At 35.0% G+C, this 18836-nt stretch overlaps 1 protein-coding gene across 7 annotated transcripts in view; it reads left to right on the top strand.

Moving 5' to 3' along the window:
- Positions 1-17218, top strand: part of CYRIA (CYFIP related Rac1 interactor A) — a 57360-nt gene extending 40142 nt beyond the window's left edge. For 6 of the 7 annotated variants that reach the window (XM_035320421.1, XM_035320425.1, XM_035320420.1 and 3 more), the window contains 9 exons: positions 5346-5467; positions 6371-6476; positions 7604-7740; positions 7826-7903; positions 8153-8269; positions 8368-8447; positions 10268-10394; positions 13020-13090; positions 15111-17218. In XM_035320421.1, the coding sequence (XP_035176312.1) occupies positions 5346-5467; positions 6371-6476; positions 7604-7740; positions 7826-7903; positions 8153-8269; positions 8368-8447; positions 10268-10394; positions 13020-13090; positions 15111-15174 (902 nt within the window). In that variant the 3' untranslated portion in view covers positions 15175-17218. Of the gene's footprint in view, positions 1-5345; positions 5468-6370; positions 6477-7603; positions 7741-7825; positions 7904-8152; positions 8270-8367; positions 8448-10267; positions 10395-12999; positions 13091-15110 lie in introns of those variants that run through there. The other variant, XM_035320426.1, reaches the window with a different exon arrangement.
- Positions 17219-18836: the final 1618 nt, after the last annotated feature.

Here is an 18836-nt window from a genome sequence, read left to right as displayed (position 1 = left end):
ATAGGGTGAATTATCTTGAAATTGACTTTCTCCCTTCAAAAATTGTTTTGTTCTTTAGATCTTCACCTTGTTTATATTAGTAACAGATAAATGAAGTCTGGGTATTTGAAGCACTTTCCATAGCAGCTTATGAGTGCTCTTTTTTTGCAGAAATCTGTTGTCAAATTACTACTGCCCAGTTTTCAGGAAAAGTAAATAAGTACTTCTTGAATTCTTAAAAATAATTTGATGGTTGAGGTAACAACAATTTGTTTTGAACCTAAAAGAGTAGAGCTTTATAACTTGCTTTGGAAAGCTTGTAAGTTTTTGGCAGGAAATGTCTTTAGTGTCACCTTCAGTCCCATCCTCTCCCCATGTATAAATATCTTTTACCAAACTCTTTGAACTCAGAACCTTAAAAGAACCTGAACCGTTTTTCCTAAATGCTAGCTAGGTGGACTTGTTATCTGATCCTTCCCCATAGAATCAAGGACACTTATTTTCCAATGTTCCTCCTCCACCATCCTCAAAAAGGTCCCTGAAGTACTGAGTTATAATTGTTCATATATGATTAAAAGTGTCTATTAATAGAACGTGTCTGGCAGCGGAGCAACTGCCCATTTTTTGCACAATAGGGTATTAATTAATTCCCTTGCTCTGCAGTCAGGAAGGCTGGAGATGTAATCTGTATCCAGCCTGAGGGAGATTACATTTGTCTCCTGCACTTCAGAGAGTGCCCTAAGCAAGAAGTTGTGATTTAGTCTCAGAGGTCACACCGCCTCTTCTCCTCAGGCTGTTCACTCTGCATCTGTCACAGAGCCAGAAGGGAGCAGCAAACGAGGAAGCCTCAGACTGAGTTGCTTGGCACAGCGTCATGCCCATAGCAGATACTACCAATTTAGAGAGCTTCCTCTTGTTCTGGCTAATTTAGAAAGGATGAAATTCAGAAATCCGGTGTACACTGGCATTTTGCTTTGTATGATTGGTAGGATGCTGTTTCTGTATGGTACCATACTTTTTAATGTACGGGATATAGCAGGTTCTCATATCCTCTGAAATACATTATTCACTGTAGTTGAAAGTAATGCTTTTAGTCTTTTTCAAGGACATAAGCTATCTTTGTGTGTAATCATGTGCCAGATTGGAAGAGGAAAAATCATTGCCATGTAAGAGGACTTCAGAAGGATGCAGTAATATATATATATATATATATATATGCTGCACTCTGACTTGCTTTTGGTGGCTGCTGGAATTATTGGCCATATTCAGCCATGTGTAGGACAAGAAAAGGTGAAAGTAGAGCCTGTAAAACACCTTGCTTTACTCACTATTATTTTGCTAGGTTGTCAGAGCCAGCTGACCAGGGTATTTTGTGACAAATATGATTGCGCACTTAATGAGATGGAAGCACTGTCCAACCTCATGGGGATTCCCCTTAGCTTGAAATTAATTTGAGGTTGGAATAAATTTCTGCGCTTTTCATCTGCATTTCAGATACAGAAATGGTGTATGGATTGGTAGTACTCCTTTTAGTACTGACTTGTTATCTCTTCATAAAAATCAATTGTTGAGATATTGTTACACTTTGTCTTGGTAAATGCTTCATATCCATTTTTCTATATTTAATCTTGTCCTGTGAGAAGTAGTGTCTTACATATGTAGCAGTGTCTGTGCTTTTTCTAATGTATAAATGGTGAAGGATGAGGTTGTTCATTGTTAGGAATATTTTGAAACAAATGACATATATTTTAAGAAAAAAATATTGATTCCACACTGCAACCCTACCAAGTACCTGAAATACATAATGCATCCACAAATGGACTGAAGTTGGTCCAGATTCCATCTTTTCCCCCTTTCTTTTTTTTTAAAAATCAGTAGCCCCATCGAAAAGATTGAATAGAGCGTGTATAATGATTAAAGTGTTCATTTGTTCATGGAATGGATGAGTTACCACGTTCTGGTTAATCCTGATGGAGCCAATGGAATAACTTTTCTCTCCAGAACTAATTTTTTTGCTTTCTGTATGAAAATTTGCTGGTAGAATCTGCATACAGAAATACACAGATTTCATCGAATCATAGAATGATATGGGTTGGAATGGACCTTAAAGATCATCTAGTTCGAACTTCCCACCAGACCAGGTTGTTCAAAGCCCCATCCAACCTGGCCTTGAACACTTCCAGGGATGGGGCATCCACAGCTTCTCTGGGCAACCTGTTCCAGTGCCTCACCACCCTCTAGGTGAAGAATTTCCTCCTAATGTCTAATATAAACCTACCCTCTTTCAGTTTAAAGCTATTGCTCCTTGTCCTATCACAACACCCCCTGACAACGAGTCCCTCCCCAGCTTTTCCTGTAGCCCCTAGAAGGCCACTGCAGGGTGTCCCCAGAGCCTTCTCTTCTTTAGGCTGAATAACCCAAGTTCTCTCAGCCCATCCTCATAGGAGCCCTCTGATCATCCTCATGGCCCTCCTCTAGACCTTTTCTGTAAGGTCTTTTCTGTAAGGTCTGTGGCCTTCTTGCGCCTGGGGCCCCAGAGCTGAATGCAGCACTCCAGGTGAGCTGAGTAGAGGGGGGAGAACCACCTCCCTCGACCTGCTGGCCACGCTGCATTTTTTCACTTAGTACAGGGAAATGAGCTTTGGCATTGTTAGAATAGAAAAACAATTTTAAAAACCAAACTCTCAACCATGAAGAATTCTTTATTCCTTTTAATTGTTGTTGTTGTTATTGTTTGAAGCAAGCTGTATCTTTTTCAGTGATTGATCACAGGTATTTTAGCTGACCATGTTTGGCAAAATGTTTAAGTAAAATCTCTTGGAACACAACCATAATTTTATCAGAGCATCGTTTGCGTAACATACAGTTCATAAATAAGTTGCATGTTGTGTTTTTTTTTTAAAAAAAAGTCTGATTCATCCTCCCTGCCTTCGCGTTTAAGCTAAACACTTTCAGCATAAATCCAAACTGCTTCTGCAAGTGCAAGCTAAGCCTATTGCTCTGTAGCTTTTGCAGCCCTCTCCCTTCCCTTTTCCATCCATCTACCTTTCTGCTAGTCCTACTTCCCAAGGTGCTGGGATACAAAATAGCTCAGTTGGTTTCAAATGTTCACCCTTAACCCAGCTTCTGAAAAATGAATTAGGAAATTTTGATAAAGATTAACTACAAAGGATGTTATTAAAGACCGTTTCTAAGTTCCAAAATGCTGAGCAGTCTACAGCATTTAAATCTTTATTAGGGGGTAAAACTTTTTAATGCAAATAAGCTGTAGAAGTAACATAGAAGTACTTTGCTAACTAACACATGCTTCTGGTGACTTGTATATGCAAATTTTACACTTGTGATTTGTACTAATAGTTTACTTATTCTCTTTTATGCTGGAAATGCTACTCTAACTTTTATTTAACAATTAAAATATAAAAACTGATTTATAGGTGACTCCTTCCTTCCCCCTAAGTTACTGTTCTATGGTATGTAACTTCTTAGCAAGAGTACCACCCTCCTTGTTAAACTCAGAAATGTTTACTGTTTTACTGTTCCCCTCTTTTTCACAAGGTCAGAGAACCATTACAGTGTATACATGAGATTTCTTGCAGCTTGGGGAAAGAATCAGTCAGTATCACTGTAAGCTTAATATCAGTAAGAGTTCAGTCATCAGCACCGTCACAGCTGTGATTTTTGTCTTTGGGGTACTTTTCCCTTTGATTCTCCCTTCCCTCTGAGATGTTTACAGGAGGTGATATCCCTAGAGGCCTCAGGGAGTGAGCTGAGTCAAAGAAGGTACCAGTTTAATATTTAAACAAATTACCCTAACCCAAAAAGCCAAAGAGAAAGTCTTTAAAAGTGTCTGCTCTTTCCGTATGTTCTCCAAGTTCAGCTGGTTCATTTGCCTGTAATGGGGTTTGAGTAAACAAATCCCATACTTATTTGTAGCCGGAGAACTGTGCCTCATTTCTTAAGGAGAGTGGGAAGACTAAATAGAAAAAGTACATTTAATATTTCTTGCCTGTTAACATAGAGTTGTGTACAGTTGCTCTTCATATTCATCCAAGCTGAAGGTATCTCCTTGCTTTGAGTTCAAACAAGTAGCCTTAACAGTTGACATAAGATTGACCTTCACAGTATTTTTTTTCTTCCATTAAGATCAAAATACTGTCTTTAGGGGGGAAAAAAAAGTCTCATTGTAGAAATCTGCTGGGACACTGTGATTGTTTCTACAACTGCTGACTGCAATTGTAAATGTAGGTCATCCAGTTGAATCAGTGTCATTAACTTTATGTTTCAAAGCAAAAGATGGGAGAAGATTTCTACCTTGTCTTGCAAAGTGATGTTTAAGGTCTGACATCAACACTTGATATCATACTGCTTTAAAAATCCTATCACGTTGGATTGGTGTGGGAAAATTTATCTTAGAATTGTAGAATGGTTTGGTTTGGATCTTCATAAGAATCATCTAGGTCCAATCTCCACTGTCATGGGCAAGCACATCTCTCACTAGATAAGGCAGCCCAAACCTCATCCAACCGGGACTTGAACACTTCCAAGGAGGGAGCATCCCCAACTTCTCTGGGCAGCCTGTACCACCTCACCACCAGCCTCACCACCAGAGTGAATAATTATCTAATCTAAATCTCTTTCAGTTTAAAATCATTTCCCTTTGTCCTATCACTACGTGCCTTGCTTGCACTTGGCCTGGTTGAATTTCGTGAATTTCGATTAAAATGCGGGCATTTTAATCTCCTTCAAAATGTCACTTCGCTGAATATAAAGGCCTACAGGCCATTCCCACCCTGAAAACATCATTGACAGAGCTGTTTTTATTTTAGTAGCAGGAATGGTCTTTGACATAGAAAGGAAAAATGTTTAATAGTATTGTACCAGTGTTTTTACAAAAGGAGAAAAATTACCCCAGTTAGGGAAGCCTGGAGGAAGTTTAATATTCTACTGCACCGTTCACTGAAAGGCTTGATTTTATCCCCAAGCTGCAAGAAACGTGAACAATCCTTTGCTTGAGGATTCAAGCTGTGGAGCTCATGAGTGAGAGGCATTTTTACTAAAAGACTGAGGCATTATCCTGTTTTCTAATACTACTGCTTTATGATGCTGGTTCACTTCAAAATGCTGCTTTTTGAGAAAAGACATTCTGAGCCAGAGCTTACCAAAACTGTACTGGTTTTCCTTCCTTGGTGTATAGAAAGGAAAAGCTTTGATGTTAGCAGAGTGGCAGTGCAATATAATTGTGTGTTTAAAAAAAAACGCATTTAACACATAGTCAAATTGAATATAATTTAGTAGAATTGAGTAATCTTGCCATTTGTACTGCAGCTACTTTTTGACTTTGTGCCTTTTGCTTTTACATTTCTTAGATGCGCAGCCCACAGATGGAGAAAGGGAAGTATGGAATCAGATCAGTGCAGTGTTACAGGACTCAGAAAGTATGCTTGCAGATCTTCAGGCTTACAAAGGAGCTGGACAAGAAATTAGAGATGTATGTTCATTAATGCTAATAACAGTTCTCTGGAAGCAAAATCAAGCAAAACTCAATGTGTTCCTTGCTTCTGTTCTGTTCTGCATGTTCTGTGGAACTATATGAAAATCGTCATTAAAATTGTTTTTTGAAAACATGTTACTGATTATCGGTAACATAATAAGCCCTAACATCATATCATCTAATGATGAAATGACTGTTGGAATTTCTTTTGGGTTTACTATTAGAAATTAGTAATTATTTTTCACTTTGATATACAGTTTCAAATGCCTTGTTTCATGTATCTTATGGCAGAAGTCACAGCTGAGAATGTGTAAGAAATAATGCTCAAATATAAGAAATACGTAGAAAAAAAGTTGAAATAATGGAGAGAAGAGAGATGGAAAAAATGGAGAAAAAAGAGAAATAATGAAACACAGTAAATTATAACTTTATATCAGTTTTGCAGGTGTCTTTTTCTGTGAAACTGGTCCTGAAGTAAAATTCTGAACTGGAACTTAAAATTTGTCTCAACTTACGGAATCTTTTCATGCATCAGCCTTATGTTTACTTTTATTATGAGCTATTGGTTACTTAAGAACCTGAATATGTTGAAAATTTCAAAAACATCACAACTTGAAAAGGGAAAAAAAGTTTCTGCAACTAGGACTCATACAAATGTCTTCCCTTATGCTTTCACAATATTTTTTTAATCATCAAGTTAAAAGGGAGAAGGAAGTTGGAAAAGAATGGTATTTTATTTTTTCATTTAATAATTTTCTATTCCTATGCAATGTAATTTCTTGTAATTGTTCTGTGTTTTATAATACTTACTTTCTAAAACTCTGTACTAAAAAACTTCCAAACCACCTTTTGATAGTTACTCAAGGATCACCATTCTTTACCCTGATATTTTCGTTTCAGGCAATACAAAACCCCAATGATATCCAGTTGCAAGAAAAAGCATGGAATTCAGTATGTCCTCTGGTTGTAAGGCTGAAGCGTTTTTATGAATTTTCACTCAGATTAGGTGAGCCTTGTGTTATTTTATCTGTTTTACCAGCTTACTTTAAGGAAATAAAAGGTTTATTTTCCCACAAACTTTCAAATGGTTATTACTCTTTCTTTTTGATACCAACAGAAATTTGCTTTCAATTACATTTTTCAGGGCATACCTTTTAATTTATTTGATTTCAAAATTAGCACAGTTTATTAGCTTGTCATTCAAGTCTGTATTATCTAGAGGACAAGCAGAGTGTGTGATCGTAATGATATGAAGTTTGATGCCTCCCACTGTTCAGCACATCGTTGATTTTTATTGTAGTAATGCAATTTACTTTTTGTAATTTGGATTCTCGAAGAGAATGGTTTTAAAATGAATTAAGACCATATATATTGAAATATATATAATTATAGTAAAATACATAGTAATATATATTTATTTATTTATATATTTTTTTAAAGGAGGGAGATAAGAGAAAGGACTGTATCAATAAAGTCTCTTGCAGGGTGAAAATCCAAGGCTGGGAATATTTTAAACTGATCTTGCCATCCCTGCTCTCCTCAAAAAAATATGTAATTAATCTTTGAATTAGGATTCTAGATAAGAACCAGTATGCAAAAAATGCATTTGTAAAGTGGGAGAGCTACCAATACAAGAGAATTCTCCTACAACATCCTAAGTGTATCCCTTTTTGAGTAATGCTAGTAATTATAGCCACAAGAGCTGAACTACATTGTTATCAATGCCTCAGAGTACACTTCTAATAACTGAGGTGCCAGAATAATCTCTGTGCTGTGTTGATGGCTAACTGAGTAAGATGAAAGAGAGAGGGCAGGATATTTGAATACAAGAAAAATGCTTTCTCCATACAATTTTTGATAGGGATTCCTGATAAAGGGTGTTAGAAATGAAAAGGAGAAGTAAGAGAAAGGAGCTCAGTGATGCAAAATGGAGAGAAAATGGCAGCTTAAAGAGGCAAGTGTCTTTGACTAATGTTTCTCACCTTAGAATAGAAAGGAAGAGCATTCCTGTTTGGGGTCTGCATATTCAAAGAGTTCCTTCCTTTTTAAAAAAGAATATTTAGATACCTATGTAAAAAATTATCATAATATGGACTAAATAAAAGCTGTGCTTTTATTTTTTTTTTTATTTAGAAAAAGCCCTGCAAAGCTTATTGGAATCCTTGACTTGCCCACCTTATACTCCAACTCAACACCTGGAAAGGGAACAGGCTCTGGCTAAAGAGTTTGCGGAAATCTTACATTTTACTCTTCGTTTTGATGAACTTAAGGTAAATGAAATCTTATAGTACGTGCTAATGTTTTTCCATATATTTTGAATTGAAACTGATTATCTCCTATTTGTCCTTCCCTAAGATGAGAAACCCAGCAATTCAGAATGACTTCAGTTATTATAGGCGGACAATAAGTCGTAACAGAATAAACAACATGCATGTAAGTTAATAAAATCTGATCTACTGTTCATGCAGATGTATTTGTCATTTTGTGTGCATTTACACCATTTGTAGTAATATTTTTTATTCTGCTTAGCTAGCTGTCATGTTCTGTCCTTCACACTGAGAGTTAATCAGCAGTGATTAGGATGGAACTATTCATGTAACAATCTGCTTGCTGATATGAGCATCTTGCTGCTGCCAAGATTTTTAAGTTTTACTAACTATTTTTTTCTTGTGTTTTCATCAGCTAGACATTGAGAATGAAGTAAACAATGAAATGGCCAATAGGATGTCCCTGTTTTATGCTGAAGCCACACCAATGCTGAAAACACTCAGTAATGCAACTACACACTTTGTATCAGAAGTAGGTAATGGGGGAGAAAAGAGAGAAATGCACAGACATTCTTAATTTTAATTTTACAATAAAATTTACTGAACAATGTCTGTTTTTAACCCTTCCAGAACAAAACATTGCCAATTGAAAATACAACGGACTGTCTAAGTACTATGGCTAGTGTATGTAAAGTCATGTTGGAAACACCGTAAGTTTGACCTTAAATCTTGCTTTTCTTCTATGAGTAAATTTGTACCATATTTATTTGTTTATTTGCACCTGTAACAAATACTTCTTCTAGATGAATTCCTGTTTACCTTAAGTTGTTACCATATTGGTATACAAAACATTATCTGTTTTAGAAAGCCTTTCCTCCTATTTTAACCATTTTAGGATATTTTTCATCAATCAGCATTGAACTTTGTTAGGTTGGGATTACACAGTCAGCCTGTATTACAACAAAGGTTAACATACAAGTATAATCTTAAGTATATAGGTTTCAATATCCGTGTCTTGTCTAGCCAGAGTCATAGGCCAGATGCCATCTCTTGATTGCCCATTCTGCTAAATTATTAGCAGGCCAAATTTTGGCTCTTCCAAGTGGCATTTCTGCAGATGTTACACAGGGACTACTCTGAAGATAATTTGAACAGGTCTTTCTTGGATGCAGCCATTTTATTCTGGATATGAAAAAGTTTAATTGTCTGGAAACCTTATAGTCGCTTTCTTATTTACTTGCATAATTACAGCCAATGGAGTTACTATTGTTTAGCCGTGCTTTTGGCCAAGTATTTTTTAGGTTAGAGGTCTCCCCTGAGTGAAAAACAAATAGAAGATAGATTCACAGTAATCTTGTCTTTAAATTGTTTGCTCATAATGCTATATAAAGGGTAGAATGCCTGAGGTTATTGTGATTTTTTATGAAGATTCTGAAGTGTATATAGGAGGTGGGGCTCATCTCACAATACTTGGACATTTCAGAATGAGTCATTGTAAACTAACCTTACGTTAGCTCATTTTTTTGCAAAATTAGAGTAACGGTAAGTAAAGTGTTGTCTACCAAAACATAAAATTGACTTTATTATCCAGTTCTTGGTTCTGATTGTGGGATAATCAAACATTTTCACATGTAAATGTCTGTAGTCTTTAAATCAGGCCATGTTAGGATGCTGTCAATAGCTGTAAATTGAAGAATAAAATCTGAAGTCACTGTAAACTGAAAGATAATACAGTAAATCTTTTGGTGTTTTTAATGTTTAAGTATTTTTTTATATTGAAAGCCAATAAATGACAGTAGATGTCTATGTATTATCTACTCAGAATAATACTTGTTAGAAAAATAGCAGTGATTACTGTTTTTCAGACTTTCTAGTTAATTCTTCATTTATTTATGATTATTTCAGGTATTGGAGCTGTTAGGGTCTGACTTAACTGTGCCATCCATACTCCTATTTTGCAGTTCAAAAGTCACAGAAAATCTCTTTGGAATTAGTTCAGTCAAGTCCCATATAGTGTGCCTCTGCATTTTAGATGTTTACTGAACCTGGGTTGTTGAAGTTGCCTATGTACGTAGAAGAGAGCTATGATTCACCTAGGTGAAGCCCTAAGCTTACTAGCTGCTAAAATTAGATCCCACCTAAATGTTAGTCATTTCAAAGTAAGCAAAAAGAGTAGCTTTCCTTTGAGGTCCCAATGTGATTAAACAGAAGCTCAATTTTTCTTCATCATATTTCATTAACTATAGAAGTCTTCTGCAAAATTGATGGTTCTAAGTTGATGGCTTCACAGTAGTGAGGATCTGAGCTGTGAAGAGTCAATAGGACAGATTTACATATCTCTTTGTGTTCTGAACTTCTTTCTCAATTGATGTGGATTTATGCAATTTAAAGATCTTTAAAATTTTTCTAAAATTCTTCTTATACTGTCTTTAAGTACAATGTTAAGGTTTCACACATTCATAGTCCAGTTTGGAAAGCTATCAAACTAAAAACATTCAAGACTTTTTGTTTCTTTTGTTCTGTTTTTCAGTGAGTACAGGAGTAGATTCACCAGTGAAGAGACTCTTATGTTCTGCATGCGTGTAATGGTGGGAGTTATTATTCTGTATGATCATGTTCATCCCGTGGGAGCTTTCTCAAAGACATCAAAGATTGATGTAAGAATTACTTTTTTTAATATTCTATAGGTTTGAAAACTAGTTTGCAGATTTTTTTCAGCACAAGCTTACGACTTTGTATAAATCATTTTAATTACTTTTGAATGGCAAAACTTAAAATTTATGCTACCTGCATACTTTCATATATCAGCTTGTTTGGAATTAAAATAAGGGTCGGTATTTTCTCTCAGACACAGATACCCATTTGTCTTTGTTAGCTGTGCTTTTCTGCCAACTGTACAGTTACACTAAAATAATTTTATATTATAGCTAACTTTGAATAAGTTCTGTGGTTACAATTTTTTATTAATCATGTAATCTCTTCATACTGAAACGCTTATCTTTGGCTGTAGTTCTGTTGTAAATAAGCAGATATTCTACATTGTCTCTGCTTTGTCTGTGATCTAAAGTAACAGAACTGAAATGCTACTGTTGTAATGTTGATAACGAGCCTTCAGTTCTAGTTTTGGCATGAACAGTCACAGCAAAATCAACCTTATTTTTTTTTTTTATCTGAGATATTGCAAGCACATACAAAAAAAAGTGCTCTATTGGTGCTACATGTTTTTACAAGCCTAAATATCATGAACTACATCTTTCAGAAGAAATAATCTGTAATTCATGAAAAAAGCTAAATGTTTCCCTTTACAAGACAGTCTACTTCAAAAGAAATATATATATATATAAATATAATGTTGTTGTGCTCCATGACACTGAGTCTTTGTTAGCATTTTTTATCTGCGGATACCAATATTTTACTGGATCTCTTTGACTCTGCTTAACAGAGGGAAAGGGATTTCACAAAGAGGTGAATTGATTTGCTCAAGGTCATGCAGCAGATAAAGTCTGGGAATTAAATTCAGACTTCCTGACTTCTAATTCGGTCTCTTGCATTCAAAGAATACACAAATAGAAATTTTCACAGGACCAAATACACAGTGTGTGTACTTTGTTTATCACGTTTATCCTAAAGCCTTGTAATCTTACAGGATAGTCAGTGTAAATGGGAGGCAGGAAACGTACAACTCAGTTGTAAAAAATAGTATTTGATCTCAAATATTAATTTGCTTAATTAGTTTAGAGATTCTTCTTTAGAAAGAAATCCTGTTGTATTTCAAGTGATGCATTTATTTTAGTTAAAAAAAAAAAAAAAAAAAAAGCAATTCTATTCTCCAAGCTAGTCATTTTTTGGGAGCCATTTCAAGAGTTTAGGGACAGTGGAACCTTTCCTTTCTCCTTTCCTTAGCCTTTCTGTTACTCTTTCAAAGCTGGATACCACAGAGTTGTATTTCAAGCTGTTAATGATAGGCACCTAGCTTAGACACCCTAAGAGCTTCTATTTTTTTGACTGTTTTAAGGATTCTGATACTGACAAAAATGGAAATGAATGCTTTGAATTTTTATCCCTTTTGAGTTTGTCTGATCCGATGGGACATCTGAATGTGTACTGCATACTATATAGAAACACTGAGTTTCTCTCCTTCAGAATAACTTTGTCATCTAACTATACATGTGCTGCTCCTCTGAGATTTCATCTGATTTGGTATTTGCATAGCTAGGTTTATCTTACAGGTAGAAATGAGCCATCTGAACACTGATCAGTAATTGTTAGACTGGTCTTTGTACAGGAGGCTGAGTCACATTTTCCAAATAATTTTTCTTGGCAAATACATGGACCCTGACTTCAGTTAATCATTCATTTCCACAATAAGGCAGAGTTGCTCTATAGCTACAAAGAAAATACTGGCTTGTAGATTTAGCACTGTAATGTGACTTGGAATATTAAAAGGATCACATCTTGGCTGTTCAGTGTCTTTACCTGTTACTTTAAATAAGATTGAATTTATCTAAACTGACTTCTGGATAGCTGTAGCTATAGATGTATACATAGCAATGGGAAGAAATACGTATTTCCAGAGCACCATTCACTACATCTGAAATTATATTTTGAATAGGTTGGAGGAATTTACTGTTTCTCTCTGTGGACTATATAAGGAGTCTGTATTTTGAGTCAGATGAGTTTTGTGTCTTCTTTCTCTGCTTTATTATCTTTTGTAAATTTGGACAGTATTTTTAGCCTGATTATTACAGTCTCCAAAGCAGATGTTCTTTCACCATCATGTTTAAAGTCAACATCAGGGACTTCTTATCTCAGATGAAGTTAGAAACCACTAGTTATGAAACAAAATGTAATCTATTGCCATTTACAACTATAAATGGAATACTGAAAATTACTTCTTTGTGTGCAAGTATAAAAATAAAAGTCAAAGTTGAAACATCTCTTTTGATAGTTCCTAACAGCAGTGATATGGAACTCTCTCTCAGGGTTTGATTTTTTTTTTAGCTTATGTCAGCTATTCTTGAATTCTTTTTAAGTTGTAATTGGAGAAATTGTGTGTGAGTTACAATAAACACTTCTGATTTATAATTTAGTATCAACAGATACTTACTAAAGTAGGTGTTTTCTCTAATTTAATATAAGACACACTTTTTATTGTGTCCTACAAAACAGTGTTAACACTCAGTAGGAAAAAAAAACTGCCTATCTTTGGTGAAATTTTTCCTTGCTTTCAGCTAGTGCAATTCATATATTATTGTTCAATAGTGGCATGCTTCTGTTCCCAGATGAAGGGATGCATAAAAGTTTTAAAGGAACAACCACCTGACACTGTGGAAGGACTTCTGAATGCTCTCAGGTATGTATCGATTAATTGTTTGATTCAGCCTTAACAAATTCCTTTTTTTTTTTTTTTTCCCCTCCCAGTTTCTTCATGGTTAAGACTTTTCGCCCTAGAAGTTTGTTTCATTGAGAAAACTGTCCTTTCAGATAAGCATTCATCTCCTGGGATTTTCTTAAGTAATATTAATTTCTCTCAATTCCATTTCACTTTGATAGACAATGATAAATAATACTGGAAGTCATAATGTCCTACATCAGTGATACTTAAGCAAAAGTTCATTTAATTGCCTAAAAATTAGCTATCTAAAAAGTAAACAATATAGCTAAGTATGTTTTCTATGCTCAGTTAATATTCAGTGGAAAAAAATGGGCATTTCTGTCTACTTCTCTGTTGCTTACAAGCATCAACAGAACACTCAAATTAGATAATTGGCTTTTATATAAGTAAAGTTAGGTGAAATGAATGTTAACTGTTCGCTCTACCACAATCTTCTTGAGACATCTCCAATTGTCTAGAACTATATTAAAAACTGGAATGGTACGGTGCTTCAACAAGCACTTTCTAGAGTCAACTTCAGAGTTGAAGTGACTGCTAGAAATGCAGATCTAGGTTCCTCAAAGCTGTCTGCAGATAACCAGCAGCCTGTGCAGACCCAGTAAAGGAGAACAGCGGGAAATCTGAGGAAAGGACAGGAAAAAGACTGCAAATTTCAGGAACATTGCAATTTGGAGCACTGATCTACTACATCTACTCTTGCATTGGACTGTCAGTTTGAGTATATAGTTTGAGCTTTATTGTAAGGCACAGCTAGAGAAAGATTTCTTAAAATATCTCAGTAGTTAGAACACTTAGAAACAAATAATAGAATATAGAATAGAATTGAGTAGAACAGAATTTTGATTTCTCTGGCCATTGTTACTTCCCTTTTCTCTTTCCTTATGATCTAGTAAATCATTTTATTTTAACATTGCTAAATGATAGAACTTAAAGACATCTAACCTAAATCCCAATACGGTACCTAAGCATTTGAGGCGCTGTCCCAGAAAGCAAGACGCAATCATCTGACTTCTCTGAAACTGAGAAAGGCATCATAGCAACAAATCTTTTACATCTGTGTTGATTTTTTTAGCTGTAGAGGACTAGGATAGAGAGAAAACTATAGCCATAACCACATCCATTTTTGCTTATGTCTTCTGAATTGAAATTGATACAGATTTAAATCCTACAGGTGTCAGTTGTCTTTTGAGCTCAGTGGTAATTGATTTCCCAACAAACATACATAGTGGCGAATGTTTGGGCTTAAATGGAAGAAACACACTAAAGCTCTTTCTCCTAGGATATTCATAATAATGTAACTCAGACCGAACAAACTTCTGTTTTAAAAATAAATAAATAAATAAGATTCTCTGAGTGATGGTACCTCATAAGATGCAAGTGTAGAGGACCTTTAAAAAAGCTTCTTAAGCTTTTAAGTTCTGCCAGAATTCAATCTAGATTCATAAATCCTATTTAGGATTTCTCTAGATTCCTATTTTTTATCCTATTTCTTATTTCTTTCCATGTGTTATATTTCTTTTGAGGCTTTTAACTGGATAAAAAAGTGAAGATAAGTTTGCCAAAAAAATAAGATAATGTCATAGACGGTATCAAGAACTGTTCTTGAAATATGATTGATGTCAGTTTCCTGCCAGATCGCAGGCACTGTATTTGTTTGCAGACCCTTCTTTTAAATTAAAATACTTGCTACACTGAAGTTACTATGATTGTTGGAGTGAGGCCAGGATTTATTCACAATTCTCCACCTTTTAACAAGGAATAATTTATTGCAAAGGGTAATTAAAAGATAAAGAGCACCAGACTAATAGTAATTAAATACCAGTGATCAGTGAGTAAAGGAATGTACAAGGGTCTTTGTGTAATTAACCTGTATTGATTTAAAAAAAAAAAAAAAAAATGAAGTTTTCAGACTTCTATTATCTGTGTTTGTTTTATTATATTTACTGTTTAATTTACTGTTTTAACTTGTAATTTCTAGGTTCACTACAAAACACCTGAATGATGAATCTACTTCAAAACAAATCCGAGCTATGCTGCAGTAGTACCCTGAGACAAGTAGATGTTTGTATTGACCACAGAAGATGTGTATGTTTACATAATTTAATACAGTTGGTGTTAATACTTGTGTGTATTTACATAACCGTTTTCTTCGCACTGCTAAAATATATGAATCTGTAGTCATAACCTGACTGACTTTATATAGTGCAGCCTAAGTTTTTATGCTAGCCTTTATCTTTTGACTTTTAAAATACCTTTTTTACTTAGATACTTTAGCTACAACAGTTTATCTGTGTATTTTAATCCTTAAATGCCTTCTCTTCCAGAAAAGTAGGTAGTAATGAAGACAAAATGGAAATCAGATAAACTGGAATATCAGAGATGCCCTAGAAAAAGGAACTTTAAAGGAGAAATTTAATAAAAGAAAAAATAAAATTGTATGAATAGAATACCTGAACGTTCATTATCCTCTTTAAATATGTTGTCTTTCCTGTAATGAGTGGACATCCAATTTTAAGGATTATTTGCTGGCTGACATCCAAAAGTTCATTGCAAAAGAGGTCATCTTACCTCTAATAAATATAGCCTATACCATTCCACCATTGAGGAAATTAATACCTGTTTTCAGATTCAATATAAACATGAAGTTTGTTTCAAGACTATTACTAGATTTTGAAAATTCTGTGTAATTTTATTAGATTTAGAAAAGTAAGGGAAAATGCTAATGCCTTGACTTGAGAAGAAAGAGTTTGTCAGTGTAAATATATCATGGTGAACATTATCTGTTAGAGACAGCTCTTCCTGGTAAGTAACTTTTTTGCTGATACAAAACTGTATAAAACAGAACGCTTTTCTGTAGCAGTAAAATTCCCTAGTGTCAAATTGCCCACATAAGACTAGGGATGAAATAAAGGAGTTTCAAGACCTGAGCTGTTCTTAGGCACTCCATCAATTTCCTGGATAGTAATATTCATCAGCTGATTCAGAATCCACACAGAGGTATGTTTCAGCTGACTGCTCTTCATGGTTTTTCTAGATGTGATTGATGCTTCAAGGACTGGAGTTCCTTGCTGAGTTGTTTGTTCTTTCTTTCTAGTAATTTTTCCAGTAAATGGAATAGACATATTTTGCCAAAAGCAGCAAAATGTTCATGCTCTGTTAAGTGTCTTTTCTGAGTGATCTGCAGTTGCTGTACATATTCTTGCAAAGGTCACGTTGTGAAAATGTGTTCAATTGTGTACTTTGCTTGCATGTATGTATGAAAACTCCAGTGCTTGTGCACAGATTCAGATTTGTATTTGTTTATTCTTGTGTACATCAATCAGGGTTTGTGTGCTGTCACTGGAATTTTCATGCATTTCACTTCTGAAACATTACCCATAAGACTTTGAAGATGCATTTGGTCTGCTAAAACTCTGCTTCACTGTTACAAATTTAGTCATTGAATTTGGTCCTTAAAAGGTATTACTCTCATAAGTTCTTTGGAATAGGAATTGCCTTCGAGTTTATTTCTGAGCAGAACTGCCACTATCAGGTTTCTTAAATCTTATGAGAACCCACAGAAGCTAGTGTTAAACATGCGATGTTACAAGATACCACTGCAACTGTAGAGTTGATTTCAGATATCTGCAGTTGTAGCAGATCACTATGTTGTTGTCAGGAACAGAATTAGAAATTGCTAGTTGTTTCTTTTTCTGGAAGCAGTGATCACACTGCTATTTTATAGTAGTATATCCACTGTTTACAAACTCCATTTTTAATGGAGGGACATTTACAAATGTATATTAGGGAAAATCCCGTTTTGTTCATAGCCACTTTCAGTTAGATAAATTTAGGTGGATTAAAGATCATTCTGTTGAGTTTTGGTAACTACAGTTAATAGATGCTTACCTGCAATTATTTGTCAAACAATGAAGTCTTTAAGTAGCCTGGAGGAAAGCTATTTGTCACTTGTATAATAAAAATGTAAACTTTAAAGCATTCTGTGAGTTGTCATGTGCTGTTTGCTGAAGCCACTGAATTTCTTTGCCTGCTGTGATGTTTTTGTACAGAAGTTTGTTTGAAATAATAAAAAGTTTGGTACAGTAAGCAGTGGCGCTGTCTGTATTTAGAGACAACATTTAAAAGTTGAAAAGAATTTTATTTAAGTTTTGAATCTGAGATATAGTAGGCTCACCTTTATGTATCCAGTTTATAGTTTCTTTAAAAAGCATTTAGTGTTTCACTTGCATGCCAGAACAATACAACCTCAAGTCAGTTAAACAATTCCTGGATTTTTTGACAGATAGTATCATTCGTCATCATGTCCAGGGGAAATTGTTGATACTGCTTTAAAAGAAGAAGAGATGAATCCCTTCCGTGAAATTTATAACTGCACATTAGTTACCCGAGGCTGTGGTGGCTGTCTCAGGCTGCCTTTAAAATCAATAATCACCAGAGGATGATTCATTTAATCTTAATATAAGTGCAAATGATTTGCTTTCAGAAGAGAAGCTAATAGTCAAAATTATTGATCTCCATTTTCTCAGTGCTTCTTGTTATTTTGGTTCATCATTACATAAGAATACATATTTTGTAGTATGGTAAATATTTAAGCCTCATAACGAGAGCATTGTAAAATGTGCATAAATATGTGTGACTACTTTGGGACAGAATAGCCTTTTAAAAAAAAAGGGGGGGAGGGGAGGGGTTGTTTTTTGGTATAAGACCAGAATTTGCTGCTGCTGCAAAAAAATGAATGGGTGTAATCTCAGCTCAGAAATATAATTTATGACTTCTAAGCTTTCTACTACTACTAAGTGGCTGTCACAAAGCATAGTTGCTAAGATTATATTTGCTGGTATGTGATGGGCCACAGATAAGCTATCTAATGTTTTCCATGTATACAGACTTTTACAAAGTTACAGAAAGTCATCTCTGTGTTGCTTTCTCTGTTGTATTTCAGCCAAACGTAAACTGGAAATGCAATGTAAGTAGTATGTAAGATGACTTTTGGTTCTTACATTTACTCTGAATTAAACAAAGTCACCATAAGAAATGATCTCTTTCCCCCTCTCCTGTATCTTTCTTGGGAAGTTGAATGGAATCAATATATCCTACAAAATATAGCACCAGTAGATGTATGCAAACATTTGGAAAATACTGCACCTTTCTTTCATCCCACACCTTGTTTTAGCTATATAGAGCTGTGCATTCATGTTTAAATATCTGTACAACCTTTGCAGGAAAACTATTTGGATGTAGGAGGCAAGTCTCTCTCTCTCTTCCTCTCTCTCTCTCCCTCTTTTTTTTTTTTTTCCTTCAGTTTTCAGTTTCCAAGTTTGCTAAACAGGTCTTCAAAGACCAAGAATAAATACAAAAGAACAAAACTGTTTAAATAACAATATGATTCAAGGGCTTCGTGGAATCAGAGTAGCTGAGGTTGAAGGTATCTCTGAAGATTTAGTCCAACTCCCCTACTCAAAGCAGGTTCAGCTAGAGCAGGTTTTTTGGGGCCATGTGCATGTGGGTTTTGAATATTTTCAGGGATGGAAGCTCCACAACTTCTGTGGGAAATCTGTTTGAATGTTTGACTACCCTTACAGGAAAAAAAAAAAAAAAAAAAAAGGAAAAAAAAAAAAAACATATTTAGGCACTATTTCATGAATTTTGATTTGTGTTCATCGCCTCTTGCCCATCACTGAGCACCACTGGGAAAACTCTGTCT

This window comes from Oxyura jamaicensis, chromosome 3 (assembly GCF_011077185.1).
Source record: "Oxyura jamaicensis isolate SHBP4307 breed ruddy duck chromosome 3, BPBGC_Ojam_1.0, whole genome shotgun sequence".
Lineage (NCBI taxonomy): Eukaryota > Metazoa > Chordata > Aves > Anseriformes > Anatidae > Oxyura > Oxyura jamaicensis.
The sequence above is the reverse complement of the archived record's forward strand: the minus strand, read 5'-3'. Positions and strand labels throughout refer to the sequence as shown.